Below are 20728 nucleotides of genomic sequence, written 5' to 3'. Positions count from 1 at the left end.
GTTTTTAGATAAATTTCAAAACGCATTCAGAGATAGCGAACAAAGTCAGCCACAAACAACCCACTTGCCACAAAAGGCCTGTCTTTGTTGTTGTTACATGTCTGGAGATTTTCTGATACAGGCTGTGATCACATTACTCATTGCAGTAGCAGGAAGCACACGAGGGAGCTGTTCAGGGAGCATCTGGTTCACCTGACCAACAGGACCCAAACCTGGAGGTGGATGCATTTTTGGCCAGGAGGCAGACTGGGGAATTCATTGCAAGTGACCCCTTTGTGCCACCTCCAACAAAGCCATCTGGCCTGTGGGACCCATGTGTGGGAAGCCAATGTGAAAATGTCCATCTTTTGGCCCTCCAGAGAACAGGAGGCAAGTGGGAGATGTGACAGCACTTCTGCCCTGCCAGGGAACCAGTAACGTGAGCAATCCAACCTTCACTGCCTGACCAGAGTGACCCAGGCACAGGACAGGAGTTTATGGCTGCGGCTACACCGTGTCTGAGACCCTGGATTTTTACTTTGGAAAACTTTCAATGTCTCCATTTTGGACCCATCAATCTGAGCTCAGAGAGAAGGTATTACAATGATATTGACACCTGAGGAGTCAGAAATAGCCAGCAATTCATCCAGAGAGTTACAGAGAATGAGAAGGCTGTTGGGAAACAGAGTCTTGCCTTATCAGTGAAACAGGCATCATAGCTTTAAAGGACTGACCCTGAACAAAGGATCACCTGGGCTTTTATCCAATAATCTGGGGTCATCCTGTGAGTGTTCAGCTCCTGCTGTGTCACCTGTCTGTCTATTGACACTTGCTGGGTCTCTTGTCACCTGTCTGCCCACAGGTCCAGTGCCCTTTATAATGCAAGGAATCAGTGCCAGTTCACAGCCTCTTGATTCCAGCCACCGTGGAGACTCAACCACCACTGACCACCAACTCAAGAAACCCACCAACTCAAAGGAAGAGAAAGATTGAGTATGAGAACTAATTAGCATGAGAAGGAAGAAAATCATTAAACCAATAAAAGGTTAAATACTAATAGAAGAATTTGCCAATGAACGGTGATTTGTTTGCTAAAATGTATATTTAGTGTAATTGAAATGGACTGCCCATGGCGGTGGTGGAGTCACTGACCCTTGGAGGTGTTTAAGGAAAGACTGGATATGACACTTAGTGCCATGGTCTAATTGACCTGGTGGTGCTCAGTCATAAGTTGGACTCAATGACCTCAGAAGTCTTTTCCAAGCTAATCGATTCTGTGATTCCGTAAATTTTTGAGAATCTGAGTTGATTTGTGTAACACTTCCACCTTGCACCCTGCACAGAACAAAGAACGTCTCCTGGCTAAACCGGACCCCGTGCTTGCATTTAGCGTCCCTAAATTGTCAACAACAGCAGGTCACCCCGCGTAACTTCTGCCAGCTGTGCCCTGGGCTTGTGCCACCACGCTGTTCATAAACGTGGGCCAGGACTGGCCACGGGGGAGAGCTCTCCACCAGGAACCCACCGTCCTGCGGGCCAGCGCCGCGGCAGAAGCCCGCACGGGCACTGCCCCTGGGATCTGGGCACGCCATCACTTGGACGCGGGCACGCCATCCCTGGGATGTGGGGACGCCATCCCTGGGGTCTGAGCACGCCATCCCTGGGATCTGGGCACGCCATCCCTGGGACCTGGGCACGCCACCCACACCAGGCAGCGGCCGCGCCGCGCACGCGCCCGCAGGTGCTCGCGCGTGCGCCTCGGGGTGCCCGGGCGGCCCCGCGGGCGCGGCGGCGGCAGCGCGGGGGGCGCGGCCCCGCTCCGGCCCGGGCCCGGCGGCGCCGCGGTGCGTACGGTTGCTATGGGAACGGCGGGCGGCTGAGCGAGGCTGGGGCCCTGCGGAGGCGCTGGCGGGTCCCGACCGAGTCCTCCGGGCTGCGCCCGGTCCCCCCACCCCCGGCCGTAGTGCTCGTCCCTGGGGGTGCCGCCTGGCGGGGCGGGGGCGAAGGGCCGGACTGTTGCGGTAAGTCGGGCGGGAGGCTTTGGAAAGCGGCCGGAGACCGGTAATCCCTGTGCCGCTTCCCGGCAGCTTTCCCGTGCTCGGGAGAAAGGCGTGATTGCCAGGTGTGGGTTGGGACAGCGTTTACTCCACAGGTGCTGCTTATTTGGGGAGTTCCTCTGGGACGTGTAGTCCCACGGTTGCGCTAGCAACCTAACTCCGCTGAGACCTCAACTCTCGTAACTTCGTTCTTGTTTCCTTTTGATAGCGGCTTCTCTGCATCAAAATTTCACCGGGGTGAAAGTGCATCAGTTGTGATTGGTAAGTTTCTGTTAATCAGAATTATGTCTAATAATAGCTATAGTTTACATATTCCTGAAAGAAGGATGTAGTGAGGTGAGGGCCTATCTCTACCGTGCCTGCAGTGAAAGGACAAGAGGAAATGGCCTTAAGCTGAGATGGGGAAGATGCAGATTAGATATAAGAAAAAGAAAATTCACTGTAAGAATGGCCATGCAGTGGAATAGGTTGGCCAGGAAGGTGATGGAGTCACCAACCTTAGACATGTTTAGGAGGCGTCTGGATCTGGCACTAGTTGATGTGGTTTAGGGGTTACAGGGCCAGTGCAGGGTTGGCTGTTGGACTTGATGATCTTAAAGGTCTCTTCCAGCTTCAAAGATTCTGGGATTCTTACTAAACCTGTACCTTTGTGCTGGCTGTTCTAGAGATTTGCTAGGGCGGACAGAACATGGAATCTGATGTCAGAGAGCAGAGTTCATAGCTTGAATACAGGGCTTCTCCTCACTGTACTTAGTGATTGCAAATACACCCACTCTGCACCCTGGCAATTAAATGGCACCAGTCTTGAGATGGGAAAGAGGATGGCAGAGGCAGTGTGAGATGGCAGATGCCATATCTGATGTATTCAGCCATGCTTCTCTCATCTTGATTGAACTGAGATAAGAGCTGTGAGAGTACAGCTGCCTCACTTCTGGACGTTGCTGGGATTAATGTGTGGATCCTGTATTGCTATCTACTTCTTTAAAATCTTACCGTACAGCAAAGACCAGACTTCTGGAGTGAACAACTGGGGAATAAAGACAAGAGCCCAAGTATGGCTTTTCAGACACTGTTGTGATACTCTTCTACCTCCCAGGAGGCGGACATAGAGGAGCTCTTGACTTGTGCAAGTTAAAGGCTATTTGGGAAATGGTGATAGTAGAGAGGGACGAGGTCTGTATGCACCAGTTATGCTGTCCCCATTGACACTGCAGCCTTCCCTCTATCTGTTTCCTGCTGGGACTGGGGAACAAAATTACAGAATCACAGAACAGGCTGAGTTGGAAGGGACTCCAATGATCATGAAGTCCAGCTCCCAGCCCTGCCCAGGACCATTGTCAACTGTATCAGACATAAGGCCTACAGAGAAGACCTTCCAGTTAAGGTCAAAATTCTGGCTCCCAGTATCTGGGGGAATAGGGAATGATAGTCTACCTTGCTTTTTCCAGAGAGAACTGACTGTATACATTTTTCTAAACAGACAGCTGCAGTGGAACTCTTTACTGGTTTTTTAATCAAATTTTAATAGAGGGAAGAGTAAGGAGCAGAGAGAACAAAATTCAGTCACAGTGAAGACAAGTAATATATTAATGGTAGTGGGAAATACTAAAAACACTGGTAGTCTCAGGCTTCTGATCTGTTCCTGAGATTTTTTTAATTATGTATCATTTAGTGAAAGAGGTTGGTGCAGTTCTCCTTAGCATCCAATTTTATGTTGGATGTGCAACAATGAAAGACACTGCCAGAATGTGCAGGCTCTCAAAGAAAGAAGAAGCAGCTGGAAAAGTTAGACTGCAGAACAGGAGGAATTGAACTAAGAAACTAAGGATAGAAGATTTTCCTTTTTACTCCATAGTTTAGAAATAACCCAGATGATGGTGTCTGGTCTACTGTCAGTTCATTGTCATAAACTGTGTGAGAGAATAGAAGTTACCAGATGGTCTGAGTCACAGTGCAGAAACATATTTTTGTTTTTAGGTAAGTTTGAAAGCAGAAGAGGAATTTTGCATGGTGTAAGACTCAAGATGAGTTTGCTGTAAAATTACAGGGATGATATCTACAGAGAACTGCATCATGATAGTGATGGGTTTTGTGTCCAGGGGGTGATGGAGCAAGTCTGTCACTGCCCACTGCATTTCCCAGAAACTACAGCAGAACAGAATGCTGATTGGAAGTTTGGGTTTATAACTTTATATTAGTGTTATCTTTCTTTGCCTTTGCTTGGGGGTGGGTTGGGGAGTCGTTTCTTTCAGAGGAAAAAAATTGATTGACTGTTCTTCCTTGTCTCTGCTTATCAATTGCTGGTAACTGTGCTTCAGTTACTGATAATAATGCCTCTGACATATTAGGAAGCTGCATTTGGTAAGGTCGATAATATATATTGGGTTTTTCCTAAGTTGGAAAAACCTGTCTCTTTGGAGCATATTATTGAATTCCTGTTTTGGCTGTGGTGTTTCCTAAGTAACTGGGTGTCAAGAAACAGATTTTCTATGGAATTGTAGAGGACCACATTTGGCCCATGAAGCACAGTGATGTATTTTAGCATCCTGTAAAAAAACTGAAGGTAGATCTTCCATGCCACATGCTTTCTGTTTTTGAGTGTTTTCCTACGGAACTGAGGAATAGAGAGAAAATGCATTACCAGTGTACCTTATTTCGCGCAATTTCAGCACTGTCTAGGATTTACTGTGGTAGCATAACCAGTGATGAATTAATAGTTTGTAATTTAAAACTAGCATAATACTTTGTGCCATTCACATATATTTTCCAGTGTTCTTCCTGTCCAATACTTTGCAGAGGAATGCAAGCTTCAAAGACTGAAAATAGAAGAAAAGCAGAAGCATTCTACTGGCTGTCAGCAGCAAAGCCTAAGACCAGTTCTGAGATTGTAAATGAAGCCAGAGATGCTCTACGAACAGTAAAAACTCAAAGACCATTCACACCTACAGATGAACAAAGGAAACTTCTTGGATCTCAATCCTCGCGATGTCCTCAAAATAGATGCCCTCTACTTTTTAGGTACTGTGACTTTAAGATTTTTTCGAATATCCTTTAGCAACAAGAGATTTGGTTCTGTAATTATGCTTCCAGTGGTTATTTTCCCTGTGTTCCTAATCTGTATTCCTAATCACATCCTTTGCCTTCTTCTAATGATCTTTACTGTTGGTGTTAATCTAGATGTCCAGGAAGTTTCTCTGGATCAGAGCTACCAGAGGCCGTCATTACACTAGTTTTCTATGTGGAGAATAGTATAAGAAAATAGTCTGTTACTTACCTTTTCTTGAGACAATTGAACACTTCTAATTGAGATAGTCTTCAGCTTTATTCCTAGAACATGTGAAAGCTTGCTTGTTTCCTATAACCTATGTGCTAGATCTTTTTTCAGAGCCTCCTGAGATCTTTCAAATGTGGAATTTTAGGTCCTGCAGTTTGAAATGCTCATTTTCAAAGCTTTTCCCACCTCAAAATTATTTCTAGGTGGAGTTTTGTTACCATGAAGTGCTCTTGTCACTTTTGCTTTCTTCCTTTTCCCCGTATTCACTGGCAAAGGGAAGAAGCATGCAATTAATAAAACCAGCTGATCACACAACTCTGGGTCTGCTTTATTCTAACTATGTTTCATTTCTTCATTAGTCTTGATACATCCAGTTTTGATTCATCTGAATCAAGACCGAATTCTGGTGTTCGTCTAAGTCCACTGACTCATGTAAGTACTCTGGAAATAACTCATGCAGTACTGATATAAAAATATGTACCTTGGTAGTGTTAGGAAAATAAATTATTTAAAGACATTTGGGAAAAATGGAGGCTTGTTGTAACGTTAGTCTGAGACTTTTAAAGTCAGTTTTGTCATTTTTCCCCCAAAAGAAACCCCACAATAATTTAACTACTTAAATATTGCTATATTGCTTTGTGGTTCAAAGTGACATTAACAAGAATCGGAAGACTGATAGTTGAATCAGCTTTCTTGTGTAAGTTTACTAAAATAGGTGAAGTTCATGAGCATGAACATGTGCCAACAGCGTGCCCTTGCTGTTAAGAATGTGGCTGATGGTATCTGGGGCTGCATTAGGAGGAGTGTTGGCAGCAGGTTGAGGGAAATGGTCCTTCCCCTCTACTCCACACTGGTAAGGCCACACCTGGAATGCAGTTCTGGGCTCCACAATACGAGACCAACATAGAGCTACTGGAGAGAATCTGATGAATGGCCCCAGAGGTGATGAAGGGACAGGGAGAGATGAGAATGTTCAGCCTGGAGAAGACCAAGGGAGGACCTTATCCATGGATGTAAATACCTGAAAGGTGGGTGCAAAGAGCATGGGATGAGCCTCTTTGCAGTGACTGGACCAGTGGCAGAGGGCACAGACTGGGACACAGGAAGTTTTCTCTGAACCTTAGGAAACAGTTTTCCTGCTGTGACAGTGATGAGGCCTCAGCACAGGTTGCCCAGAGATCTTCAAAAGCTTCTTGGGCATAGTCCTGGGCAACTTAGTTTAGGTGGCTGTAGTTGAATATGGGGCTTGGACCTCCAGAGGTCCTTTCCAACCTCTGTGGTTCTGTGAACAGTAACTTGAAGGTAACTAGGTTGCTTTCTATTTGGCTTACATTTCTATAAAATGTCATGATTGTAGTTTATTTCAAAACAGATAGAGGTCCTTTAAGAGCCTCTTTTCTTCCTTTGCGAGAGCTGTGAATTGCTTTCAATTTATAAGTGTATCTGCTCTTTCACAGTTTTTTTATATTTGGTCTTTAAATATAAGATTAAGTCATGACTGTTTGTTTAGTACCTGAGATAACAGAGCATGCTATAGCAATTAAATGTGCTTGCTGTATACATTGCTTTTTCCAGACAGGAACCTTTAGGAAATTCTTTAGGAAATTAGGGGAAATATCCAAGAAATTTTATGCTTTAGTAATTTGGATAAGGCAATGTATTTACATGAATCAAGTTTAAAAATTCTGAGCATACTTCTATTTAGATTATTTATATCTACATTTGGATTTAAGAACTGGTGTTAAATATTCATGTATTTTGTGTGTGAGAGTGGAAAAAAATTAGAGAAAACTACTGACCAATGCAAAACCTGCTTTTTTTTTTTTTTTTTTTTGCTTTATCAATGGATGTAAGTTAATACACTGTAAATTAAGAGTTTGTATTAATCATGGTGGTTGTAAGTAGTCAGTCTCACCTGTTGGCTCCTTATTACTATGGAGAGCTCTGAAGGATCGGCTGGAGACTTGCTAGTGGATTCTTTATTTTAAGGAAATTGGTATTGATTTTAGAGGTCAGTGCTTTTGTGTAGGTCAAGGACACAACAAGTGCTTGGTACTAGAGATCCAGGGACTTGTTCACCTCCTCTAAGATGCACCATACTGACATAAAACTAGGACTTTCACGTTTCTGGATCTGCATGATTTGTCTCAGTGTGATAGAAAGTAGAACATATTTGGAGTGTTTTAGAAATACTGTTTTAATGCCCAAAAGCAAAACAAAGAATAGATATATCTCTAGAATTGTTAGCAATAGTCATTGGCACAATATTTCCTTTGATAAATAAGCTTGCTGCAGATGTAGTTAAATGAGTACTTATGAGGAATAAATAATTCTGAGTTGTTCTACTCAAGCTAGGTTTTGTTTTCTCCACCCCTGAATGTTGGCTTTCTGTGGTGATAATGGTATAGACATCTGGTTTGTTTGGTGGAATGGTATCGTTAGATTCAGGATGTGAAAATTTCTTAATGAGCAAGCCAGTGTAACTTCTGTTCTATTTTGAACTTAGCTTTTGTTAGAAGTTATGTGGGTTTCTTTTTTTAAAATTTTTTACTTAAGTGCAAATTAAATTATCTGTGCTTTTGTTTAAAAGTCTTCCTTATTTTTGTCACAGAAACCAGTAGTAATAATTTCTGAAAAAAAAGATGAAGCTTCTTCTGTTTTCCATCCAACACCACCTGCTGATGCTGCAGAGGTTAGAAAAGTCAGCAGTGCTTGCAAAGCCTTATTTAGAGCAACTTCTCTGAAAGATTTATTTTCTGCTAAGGTGGTTCCTCTGGATCAGAGTAAGAATGTTTTGATACATATTATTTGCAAGAAAGATAACTGCATGATGGGTTTTAATATTGGTAATACATTAAAGGACTTGTGTGTCCTTTCAGTGTGAATTCTGGAAGTATTTAAATGGGTTTAAGGCAGTTTCAAAACTGGTTTCCCAAAATTATGCTGGCTTGCACTACTGAAAATGAGTTGAAAATTACTCAGGTGCCTCTTCTTCCTATACGTTTCCAAGTAATGGAATTTTACTGAAAGTTGTCTTCAGTGAGTAAAATTAACATTAAATGCTGACATGCTTAAAGAGATGAGATGCCATCATCTAAGGAGACTCCCTGACAGATTATTGAGCCTAAAAGGAGGACTAAAAAGGAGTAATATGTCTTGACAGGCCTCCAGCTACATCATATTTGTTGTTAAGAGTTTCTTTAGTGGAGATTTAATAAAGGTCACCAAATGTGGGATTTAAAAGTAATTTTCTTGAAGATGGGAAATGGCATCTTGGCTTCCTGCATGTTGGCTCATAATAAAGTGTGCTGGGACTCTGTCTTTATTTCAGAAGACTCATTTATAATGACAGTTCTTACATTGTCTGGGATTGTTACTTTACATGATAAACGGAATATCTCACTTTTTACCTGCTAAACTTTACTTCATTTTTATGTATTTATTCTATAAATATATCTTTATATAGTGTGTCACTTCATGTGGCCTTAATAAGCTGATGTTACTAATTGAAGAAGTTGAGAAGCTAGTGTATTTGTAACCTGCCTTGGTCTCTTCTTGCCTTTTGGGATCATGCAAATGTTATGTGAGGGGTTTTATTTGTGGAGGTTCTTGTTGTGTGTACATAGAAGCTACCTTTTTTCCTGAGTTCCTTCATAATATTCAGGTCCTGAAATCCAATCACTTTTTTCTCAAGGTAATATCCACCTATTTGTAAAAGGGAAATAAAGAAGATGAAATATTAAAACTTTAAACACAACCCCAGAAGATTTCAAGAAATACTGTTCATAAGAAGACATTGACTACCTTACTCTTAATAGACTTAAGCTTTCTCACCTTTTAAATTGATACAAGCAAATTTTGATAATGTAACACAACAAGCAGTAATTAATAACACTTGAACAAAATGTTCTCTTTGACCATTTCAGATGAAGTGAAGCTTGATTTTGAAGAGCAAACTACGATGATGAATAATCTTGACAGAAGTAATAATAACTGCTTAGCAGAACAAAAGTTGTACACATCATTTACTGATGAGTGTAGACAATTAATTTGTAATGAACATACCATCAGATCAGGAAGTGAAGATTCCATGGAAGGGACACCAGGAAAATTTTCACTGCAGCTTCAAGGAGAAAGGTCAGCATCAGTCAAGTCTGGTAATGTACATCTTCCATACAATCTTCTTCCTAGATACTCAATTATGCAAGTATCAAAATGCTTAAAATTAATGTAATTTGAAGATAAAATTATGTTTCTTCTTTTAGGAAGTTTCTGCATTCAAAGGAATAATTTCTAAAATATTGTTGGTAGAAATTTGTTCGATATTATTTGTTTGATCATTAACATTTCAAAACCAAGTCTTCTAAACAATGTGTGTAAAATCCTCAAGTTTAAATTTGCTTGCTTTTGTAGTTTAGTCCTGTTATTTTAAGGTCATATATCATCTTCACTTAGCTTGGCAGATGAGTAGAGCCATGCTTTCAGTTCTGGTATGTGATCATACACCAAAACCAGGCTTAAACTCTTTAGCAAAAGAAGCAGATTTTTTTGTGACTTGGAATTTTGAGTTCTTTTTCTGACCAAATAGGTGTAAGAGATTAATGCAACTTGCATGCCTGCAGTCTGTTTTTACTGGACCTGGAATATCCTATCCATTCTTTAATTCATAATCAAGTTACTTGTTTTTCTTTTGATTCAGATGTGAATTCTTTCACAGGGAGGAATAGTCCCATGGCACTATGTATAGTTGGTGTTTCAGCTGCTGCATTAGAAGTCAGATGAACAACTGTTTCTTGCTAATAACATTGACAGATCTGGCAATCTCAGCAACAAAGAATGAAAAACACTTCATTTTTAAAACACATCCTTGTAAAACTTGTTCACTATTAAAAATACGTACTTGCCATTAGGTGTCTTCTTTCTAGCATGTTTGTATGCTTAGGGAAAAGCTATTTCCCTGGATATTCTTAAGCACCTTTGATATTAAAGATTATGTTCTTAATTTTATAAAATGAAAGGCCATTCATTTATTGACTTGATGATAGCACTTAATAGTTTAAGAGAATGTTGTCCATTGCGGCTGTTATAGTAAGTGATACATAACAGAGTTATCACAGCCCTCTTTTATATTAAACTTTAAGCAGGATTTTAAAAAAAGACAGATTCTAAAAGAATGAAGACTTGTAGCAAAGAAGAAATTCCATGAGTGTAGAGGAAGAATGAGAAAATAAGAGCAGAATGAAAAATGTAGATAAAAAAAAAGTTAAGCACCAAAGAGAATACTTTACTGCAATATAATTTTCTCTCTTTAAAATCAGTGATCTAATAACTTCTTAGATAAAGACCAGTTGGATTATCATACTACATAAATTACTGTAGTTTAAATTTTATTTAATAAAGGTGTGGTGTGAAGTACTTCAGTGTTGCAGTGGAAATAGGTAGTTCCTTTATTGGAATATGTATCCTGCTGTGTTCAGTTCTGCTTTTTGTTTGGGTTGCTGTTTTGGTTGCTGGTGTCCAAGTGTCTCTAACAGGAAAGGATCAGTTGATATTTTGCTAATTCAAAAGAATGACCTTCCTTTTCAGTCATCATTTTAAAACCTGAATGTATAATTGAACAGCTCACCCATTAGGCATGCTTCCTGTCTGTTCAAAATTGTACACTTCTTTTTATAAGAACAAGAGCTCTGCAAATTTTTGGTTTTGCATTTTGTTACTGGTGCTTTTTGCAATCATGAATCTCATACATCAGTTAAATTAGATCTCAAATTACTGGCCTTAACATAATACAAAAAATTGCTTTCCAATATTGTTCTGACTAGTTTTCTCCAAAATGGAAGGGGAATATAACATCCCTTCATCTTTCTGTGTTGAAACCAAGATCTGTATTTTTGAATGGCCCATTTTTACCTCTCCTGTGAGTTGTGGATGATTTCTTGAGTCACAGCTGGTTTTTGCCAATGCTTAAGAAGCAAAGCTTCCTGACACCATTTAGGTGCTCATATGGCTTAGAGCACCACATATATCTGCAGTGCTGCAAGATGCACAAGAGTAATACAAAATGCTTTCCCATTAGCCACAGACAAAGGTCTCTCATCTCTATCAGCCCAAGCAGTTCATGCTATCATGTGATGGGATGGGTGTGGATAATCTCAGCTGCTCTCATACGTTCTAACTCCTTGCTATGACCAAAGAGCACATAGGTCCAGTGTTTGTGTATGATACTACACAAGTCAGGTGGATCTACAGGCAGACCTTGTACTGTGTGCTTCTGTGAGTTCAGAGATGTCATTCTTCATCTGACAAGGCAGTTGAAAGGTACCACAAACCTAGCCTTCCATGTAGTTTGTTGAGTTTGGTCTTCATGATAGTTGTATGTAAAAGGTTCCAGAACCACAGAGGGGCCATTGCAGTGAGAGATTTGGAATTCTTTCTCAGTAGAACATGTTTACTAGATGATTGTAAGGTTAGATTGTATCTGGTTCTGTATCATAAATACTTGAGGCATCTTGTGTAGGGTTACAAGATGTTTCCTATTTAAAGTACATTGCATTCAGGAGTAATAGGATGAAAGCTTAAAATGTCAAATCTTTTATTGTCTAGTGTCCTGTCATTCTCTATATGAAGCAGGTGTCAACCTCAATTCTGAATTGCAGTGACTTAAAATCCTTGCAGGAATTAAGCAAGGGGATTGTAGAAATAGTACACTTCATACAGGGGAAGGCGTGTGGGACTCCTTTTCCCTACAGTTCCTGTACATGTACTGAAATAACGTCCCTAATGAAACTGTTTTCCTGCTAATGAGGGAACAGTAGAGCATGGCAAAATAGCATGGCAGATTCTTGCCATCAGTGCTATTATATTTATTTTAAAGAGAACAGAAGGGAGGTATTCTAGTCCAGCAAGAGACTTGATCACTTTCTATCTCACATTCTTTTGTTGTCCCAAATACTGAAGAAAGGAATGAACAGTGTTCATGAAATCACAGCTGCCTTATAAAGGTACTGGGGGGAAAAAGAAAAGGACCTTTTGAGGAGAAAAAGTAATTTGACATTTTGTTTGCAATTCTGTTTTGCAAATAACAATCTATATGTAATAGAATAGGTATATTAATTGAAACAGATTGAATTTATTGACATGTTGCCTCAGGAAAGCTAGGAACAATTTCTGGCAATCATAAGAAAGCTCAGTTTTGTTTACATCTTCCTCTAACCATTGTGCCTTGCCATCTATTGTGATTGCTATAGAAGTGAAACTTCTAAAATGTTTTCTGCATTCATATATTTCAAGAGAAGTGTCAACAGTGATGGCAGATTTGCTGATGAAGAGCAACAGTTTCCTGGGTGTGAAAGAATGATGATTTTTTTTTTCCTACTCCAATTTCTCAATATTCTGAAAGCTTAGATGTCATTCCAGGACTTCTTAAAAGCAGAGGTGCCTTGAGTGAGGAAGAGTTTGGAGGCAAACAGTTCATTCCCAAGTGGCCTGTTCTTTTTTTAATAAGTGAGTTTTATAAAGATCCTACAAAAGGATTAGCAGGTACTGTAAAGAAGATATACTGTGCCCTGTTTTCTCTCACAATTGCTCTATTTATTAAATGCCTGTTTTACAGTATCCTTGAAATATATTCATCTTCCATGAGAGTAGTTTCTCTTTTTTGTGCTTTTTTAGAGTTTTGGAATATTTCAATAGAAAATGATAAAAGCAAAGGATTAAATGATAAAATGAATCATATATTCATAGAATAGAGTGGATTGGAGTGGAACGCTAGAAATTACTTCTCTCTGGTTGCTTAAACTACCTTCACATCTGCACTCAAAATACACATTCTTTTTCTCTCCAAAGAAAAGGATTCCCACAGAGGAGAGAGGTTTTTTTTTCCTGAGGGCAACACCCATTCTGTTTTGTTCTGGATGATTTTTTTGAAATGAGTGACATGGTGTGGCTATTGGTTTGAAGTATGATGTAGCTGACTCTCCAGACTTTTTTCAGTATTTTTATCTTTTTCTTTTTTTTTAAATTATGTATATTGACAGCTTTAGGAATTCTCATAAACACAGGGAAACAGGAAATTAACCTGCTCCCAACTAATCTTTATCTATTTCTGCCTCAGTTCCACTGGCTATTTGGACCACTGATTTCAAAAAGAAACAATTGAGTGGTGGGAAATCCTTCACAGGTGAAGCTTTCTACAGTGTTTTCCAGATTGTGACACCTACCCTTTCAGGAAGGTAGAGAGTCCTTAATACCAATTGAATTGCAATTCTGGAATGGGCAAGTGTGCTATGCAAAGGGTAGAGAAGGAATGTCAGTTCAGTCTAGGTAGACCTGTAGTAACAATGGATTTAAATTTATTTTCTGTTTAGAAATGCAATGTTTATTCAAGATTCAAGTCAGGAAGATGATGAGGATGTGGTTTTCAGCCTCAAATATATTTAGGCTAGCGTTTTAGATATTTTTTATGGTTAGAATTAGACTGTCAGTTGTCTGGTTGCCTGAAGATTCTCTGTTACAAATAGATACTGTTAATATTTTCAATATTAGACAGAATATGCAAAGACTGTGAAGAATAAAAAGGATAAGGATAGAGCTTTTTCATCAACCTTGATTATTCTTTTAAGTCATACAGTTTAACATGTGCATGAGGTTCTCCATCAACAGCCTGCATAAATACAAAATGCTGTATTTTTTTATTGCTGGGGTTGTCATATGAAATGAGTGAGCTATTCCCAAGGCTGTGTTTACAGAATTGTTATTTACTCATCTTTAGGATGACTCAGAGAGTTGGTCTATTTGTCAATATATTTTTACAAATTATGTTGTCTTTCTACTAGTTATATTTTCTCATATCAGTGGTATCAGTTATACACTAGATTATAGTTTTCACTCCCTTTGTTTTTTTCTCTTCTTACGATGTTCCTTATAATCCTCTACAGTTCCTGAAATAATTTCAGGACATCTATATTGCCAGTTTTTAAATTATTTTCATGCTTTTCAGAAGTTTGGTAGATGAGAAATAAAACTAACTCAAATTGTGTGTAATTGGCTTAATACTTCATTTTATATCTCTTTTAGCTGTCTGCCAGTAATTTTGTCTCCATTGTTTTTTTGAAAAGGAAAATAGTCTTTAAAAATTGAGCTATTATACTGTTTTTTTTTTTTTCTTTGAGGCTTATTTCCAGATTGTGTTTATCTGTCTTGTTTGTTCCTCAGATGACATCACAGAATGGAAGTTTCCGTGGTAGCTGAGCAAAATAGGGACAGATTCTCTTAAGTGGCTCAATGGAGGTCAATTCTTTGTCTAAAAGAATAGGGTGCTTTTCAAGTGCTAAGTTATGGGTCAGGAAGGAATCAATTGGTTTGTAATAAAAAACATATTCCCTACTATTCAAATAATGAAAGACAATACCAGAAACTAATTCTGATGTCCTTCTGGCAACATAAAATATCTGGATAGTATAATGAAATTGAAATAAAGGGATTAATGAGAAATGCAAATGTTAATTGGTATGTGGAAAAATTAATTTCTGTGAGAGTAAATGACAAAACTAAATACTAATTTTTCTCATTTTGCCAAAAGCTAAAAGCACTTCCTACTAGTTGCTTTGGTAAAAACACTGGAATGTTGCTTATACTTCTTTTCAAAGTCTACAAGGCAATGTCGTGTTGTCAACATCAGTAATTTTGGTTTAGAGTTAGAACTCTTGTTTCTTGGTCACTAAACACAGTGGAGGAATCATGGTAGCAGGGGATTGTGTTCTGAAGCAGTGGCTCCTAAAAGCATTGTGTAAATGAGCCTGCTCTGAGAAGATTCATTGCAGTTTCTCGCACTTGCTGCAACTCCGCATCTGACTCCACCCCTTCTTTGCCTTGGGGCCCTTCCACCGCTTTGTCCCTTGCTGCTGACTCAGGGTTTACTCCGATGTCCTTAGTGCCCTAATTCCCAGGATCACCATTAGTTCCTTTAACTTTCCTTGGAGCTGCTATTGTTCTTTTTGAGACAAAGCTGCTGAGTTTGGCTGTGCTTTGATAAACTTGGTCTAGAGCCCTACGTATCTTTGCAAAGTGCTCCACAGTGCTCCTGCCAAGAGATCTGACGGGCTGTTCATGAGACCACAGTTCTGAACAATATTTTAGAAAGTGCTAACTGGCAGTCAGTAGATAAACAATCCATTGGCTGATACACCAGAGGGTTGTCCAGAGGAGCCTCAGCCGGCTGTAGAAATGGTTTGACAGGAATGTGATGCAGTTTAATAAAGACAAGTGCGAAGTCCTGCATCTGGGCAGGAACAGCCCCAGGCCCTGGGGAGCGATATATATATATATATATATATATACACTGGGAGCAATCCAACTGGGAGGCAGCTTTGCAGAAAAAGACCTGGAGGTCCTGGTGTACACCAAGTTGATAGAACAGCTCAGGATAGGAGAGATCTCAGAAGATTGTCTGGTCCATCTCTTTGTGGAAAAGAGAGTAGATGAGATTATCTAGCACCCTGTTCATTTGTGTCTTGAAAATCTCCATTACACCTGGGCTGCTGGGACGAGCTCCAGACTCCCCAGTGCAATAGAGATATTGAAATGACTGGAGGAAATATAGCTACTAAAATGTGAAGGAATCCTTTGTATGAGGAAAGGCAGAGATATCTGGAACTTTTTAGCGTGGAGAAGAGAAGGCTTGGCAGGGGTTCTTATCAACATCATTCAATACCTGGAGGGAGGGTGCATTGTGACACCATCACTGATTGTGTGACAAGAGCTCTTTCTTCTTCCCCATGGCAAGCACCCAAAACAGGCAAAACTATTTACCTGTGATGGTTCTTTTTCAGGATTTATTGGTTGTATATACTTCCACAACACCTCCTTGCAGCTTTTCCCTTTGTAGTCCATATAGAATTGTGAATCTTGGGTTGAAAGAAAAGTGCTCAACTGCTTAAATAGCCATATGATCCTTATCAACACAAGGCATGCCATCCTGGACAGTGCTGGCAATAAAAATAAACCCAGATTACAGTGTAGATGTGTAGTTACACTCTGAATATACAGGTGAGTAAAATCTCAAATATTTAACATTCTTTCTAAAGGTCTGTCTGTTTAAGGATTATCCACAATCAAGGGAACTGAACTCTGATCTAGTCTGGAAGAACACCTTTGTGCCTAATAGTCATTTTGATACATCTGGCTTGCCTGAACAGGCCCCCAGGATCTACTTAGCATTGCTTGAAATCTGTTCTTCCTAACACTTAGTGAAATGTCTTGATTTTTGGGTGTAGATACACCATGTCTGGCTTTCCAATGCACACAACGTATGTTGGTAAAATCAGATGTTCAGTGCTTGTATTTATGTATAAACAGTCTGCATCTACTGCAGTGCGTACACTTTTTTTAGAGCTTTGTGAAAAGTTAGAAATTGCTCTCCTAGACTTTTGCAAACCTGAAAACATTGATATATCAAGGATCCAAAATAAAATTTGTAAAAATTTCAGTCACATTTTTGGTTTTTAAGTAAACTAGAAAAAGGAGTTTTGTGGGAGCTGAAGGTGATGTAATGAAGGAAAATATACTGGGGAGAAACTGAATGACTGTGAGGGGAAAATGGAAGAAAAAAGGCTTGTTTACCTTATCAAAATAAAGACCAAATATAAAAGGGCTCTAAGGTTAAACAGTTTAAACTATTTAGAACTTAGATTTGCTTCTGAGGAAGTAACTTAAAGAATGGTGGTTCTATAGATATAGAAAGGGCTCTGCAGTTATAGATGTGTAGAAATCATGTGCTCATAATTAGAGTGCTTTGGCTTAATAAAAAGGGCATGTTTAAAAATGGAAAAGAAATCTGTTTCCAGACATCAGATCATGTCTACAGTCTAGGGCTTCCTTACAGCATTTACTCAGGGCATACTATGCAGAGTCTGTGTGTTGGTAGCTCTCTGCCTTTTTAGGAATCTGTTCAGGTTCTGGTTTACATGGGATAGTCCCAATTCCTGTCTCTAATTTAGGAGAGGGTCCATAGATCCAGTTTACGTGGGTGCAAAAGGAGAGGCTCATAACATCTGAATGAGCAAAGTTGTGTGAGACCTTGGAGCTTGCAGAAGGAGATACTGTGGGGCTTATGATGTTTTCCATCCCCATGATGGATGTCCTCATCTTTTTCTCATTCCCCTTTATTTCTACTCTTCTCTTTGATAAGTAACCTGTATCGTCTTCATTCCTTATTACACTATTTCAGTTACTGTGCTTCTCTGTTCTTCTCCCACTTTGTTGTCTACTTTGGATTCCCAAAGCTGTAAGGATATGTAAGATGTTACAGGATCCTTACTGTGAGGAGAGGGTAATGTCAAGAGGGAATGCCTTGAAGCTGGACAATTCAGAAAAGATGGTCATGTTCTTTTTTTGTTCTAGTTGAGCTTTGCTACCTCGCTGACCACAGGTGCTTGATAGATAAAATTCTGAAGAGAAGAATTCACTTGTTAGTATTAGGCTGTATGTCCCTCTCAACTGGTAACTAAATAATCAGGGGCACCAGCCATACACCTCTACCAATAATTAATAAAAATTAAACAAAGGAGTAAGTCTCTGGCTTGGTGGCTATCTGCAGTGTCATAGGCTATAGCAATACAATGAAACTATTTTTAATTGCCTCCCTATTTTTAATACACTCAAGGTAGTGTCTGGGAATGTCCCTACCTCTGCTTATCAGTGTCCTGTGCTCTGGCATTTGTTAAGGAAAATATCCCCTTTCCTGGGCCAAAACTGTAGCAGGGGTGATGCTAAGGGTCTAAATCTGTTGGACAGTGTGAGACAAAGTTCAAGCCCCTTGCTAGATGCTGTTTGGCAGGTAGGGAGGTAGCCAGATTCTCAGATGTTTAAGGTGCAGTATGAGGAAGGAGCCCAAGCACTGTTCCTTCATTGGGACCTTACTTTCACATTTGTGATTCAAACCTTGCTGTTGTGTGCAGCTTCTTTGGAGATCACTAGTTCAATTCTTTGCCTCTGGGATATAGTTCATAGAAACGTCATTTGCCCTGGAATACCATGGAAGAGTGAGAGTTTGCAGGTTTACTATTAAAAAGAGACTCATGGCAAGAACAAGCAGATAAATGTCTAAACATGCAGAGTTTCTTAATAAATGCAGCTTTCACTTAATTATCCATTCTTTCACCAGAAAATACTGAACACATATTGGGTCTGGCTGAGAAGGAGTCGATTTTCCCTGGAGCAGCCCTCACAGTGCTGTGCTTTGCATTGAAGAGTGCTGTTGATAACACACCAGCAGCTGGCTACTGCCAAGCAGCACTCCACAGCATCAGTGCTGTCTCTCCGACTTCAGCCTGTTACCAGTGGGCTCAGGGTGAGCAAGGTGTTTTGAGGGGACATAACCAGGACAGCTGGTCCTGGTTAGACAGCTGGTGCTGTCTCCTCAGCAATGAGAATTAAGACAAAGAAAGTGAGGGGGCATTTATTATTATGAGATTTGTCCTTCAGAGCAGTCACTGTATACTCAAGCCCTACTTCCTTGGAAATGGCTGGACATTGCCTGCTGGTGAGAAGTTGAGCAAAAATCTTTTGTTTTTCTTTGCTTCTGCAAGTGGCCTTTGCTTTTGCTTTATTAAACTGTTTCTGTCTTGGCCCATGGGATTTTTTCTGTCTTCTTTCTACCCTTGGTCCTGCTGAGGAGGGGAGTGAAAAGAGTGGTGTGATTGGGCACCCAACATCTGTCCAAGGTCAACCCACTACACCACACTACTCCAGGACTGGCTCGCTTTCCCTTTGGAAGTCCTCACACTGTGTACATTCAAGAAAGCAGTGCTCTTCATTGAGGCTACTATGATTTCTTTCATATGAGAAAGACAAAAGTGATCCAGTTGCCAAGTTCTTTTTCTTCTGTAAATCATCAGAGCCTCTGTCAGTTGATTTCTTGATGAGGCCCTTGATCAGATTTCTGCCAATTGTTTCCAAGGCAACCACTCTCTTGACAAGCCAGTTCCCTTCCATAGTAGGTGACTTATTTTTTATAATAGGTTGATTATATTTTAACTGCATTGTTCTTAATAAGATACTTCTATTTAAATTTCAATCCTAAATGAAAATGTAAAGATAACAAACCAAAAGTCTGTGTAACTAAAATGAAGTTGGCAGAGTGGTAAAGATACATAAAGGGATTTAATAATCTCTCACAGAATTCCTAAATTATACATATTCCCTAAAGATAAGCCTGCCCATGAACCATTCCCATTTATATAGGTATTCAGTGTATTCATTTTCTGAAAATAATGGAAGTTTGGGTGACTTACGAGGATGTTTCTCGAAAGCATAGATGGTTGTACTGCTGGTATTCACAGGTATTTGCTTTGCTACTAATTTAAGTCTCTAAAATGGTTGATACTGGTGTTTAAAAAACAACAGATTCCAGCTGCTGTATAAACCCAGCTTGTTTTCATGCACAATTGACATGGTGTTACTCTGCATCTCACACATGTGGTGTTTCTGGTAAGTTAACTCATCCTTTGCTTCAGTGGCTTTTTATATTAATCTGCTTTTGCTTCCAACAAAACTCATAGGATTGTGTTTGTTGTGTTTCTTGGATTCATCCTGGATTTACATTTTCAGGGAAGAGGCACAGACAGGATATAGTTACAAAACTCTTTCTCTGAGGAAAGCGAATTCAAACATCCATATACATATAGGCATTTAGTATCCTCATGCCTACACACAATTCTGAAGGTACTGATTTCTGAATATAGCTATGTTTAGTATAAGGTGACTGAAGTTGTTCTCCTGCTTATCCAGTGTTCTTTCAAGTTGTAGTCTTGATTTCAGAGATGGCTGAAACTTGTATAAACATTTCTGAAACTTTTAAAATTTGTAGGACAAGGCATTCACAGAAATAGAATCAAATTTTTGTTTCTACCAGTACACTGAACTGTCTGTAATGTGTGCTCTAAACCCCTTCTTTCTTAGAGATATCAGACAATTTTAGAGAGGCAAGATTGTCTTTTCTATTTTATAAAGTATTGCTTCCCCAGAGGAGTAGAAATTGCTGTATGTGAGCTGAAATAATTTCAAGGTAGTTTGTGTAAGCATTTGGATTTTGGAGCACTTAAATCCTCATGCTGTAAAAATAAAGCATTATTCACTGTTAGCCATAATGAAGCAACTGGTCCTCTGTAATGTGATTGCTTGGGAAATTTCTCACTGATCACAATGAGCTATCCAGTCCCTTATGCAGGGAACTGATCTTGCAAGAGCTTTGTCTTTTATTCTGTCTCCATCTGTTGATAGGATGACTTACATCTTCTGTCTGGACTGACAGACAGGATTTAGGCACCAATCCAGCAAACTATTTAAACAACAGTTTAGTTTTAAGCCTTAGAGTAACTAAATTACCTGGTTAAAAAAAAATGAAATAACATTGCTAACA

General features: G+C 39.7%; 1 protein-coding gene across 6 annotated transcripts in view; it reads left to right on the top strand.

Moving 5' to 3' along the window:
- Positions 1 to 1854: 1854 nt before the first annotated feature.
- ARMC2 (armadillo repeat containing 2) overlaps positions 1855 to 20728 on the top strand; it is a 69008-nt gene continuing 50134 nt past the window's right edge. For all 6 annotated transcript variants that reach the window (XM_053972241.1, XM_053972239.1, XM_053972242.1 and 3 more), the window contains exons 1-6: positions 1855 to 2000; positions 2245 to 2297; positions 4807 to 5054; positions 5670 to 5742; positions 7922 to 8093; positions 9237 to 9447. In XM_053972241.1, the coding sequence (XP_053828216.1) occupies positions 4837 to 5054; positions 5670 to 5742; positions 7922 to 8093; positions 9237 to 9447 (674 nt within the window). In that variant the 5' untranslated portion in view covers positions 1855 to 2000; positions 2245 to 2297; positions 4807 to 4836. The remainder of the gene's footprint in view (positions 2001 to 2244; positions 2298 to 4806; positions 5055 to 5669; positions 5743 to 7921; positions 8094 to 9236; positions 9448 to 20728) is intronic.

Source organism: Vidua macroura, chromosome 3, assembly GCF_024509145.1.
Source record: "Vidua macroura isolate BioBank_ID:100142 chromosome 3, ASM2450914v1, whole genome shotgun sequence".
NCBI classification, from domain to species: Eukaryota; Metazoa; Chordata; class Aves; order Passeriformes; family Viduidae; genus Vidua; species Vidua macroura.
Note: the sequence above shows the minus strand (reverse complement) of the source record. Positions and strands in the feature narration are given on the sequence as shown.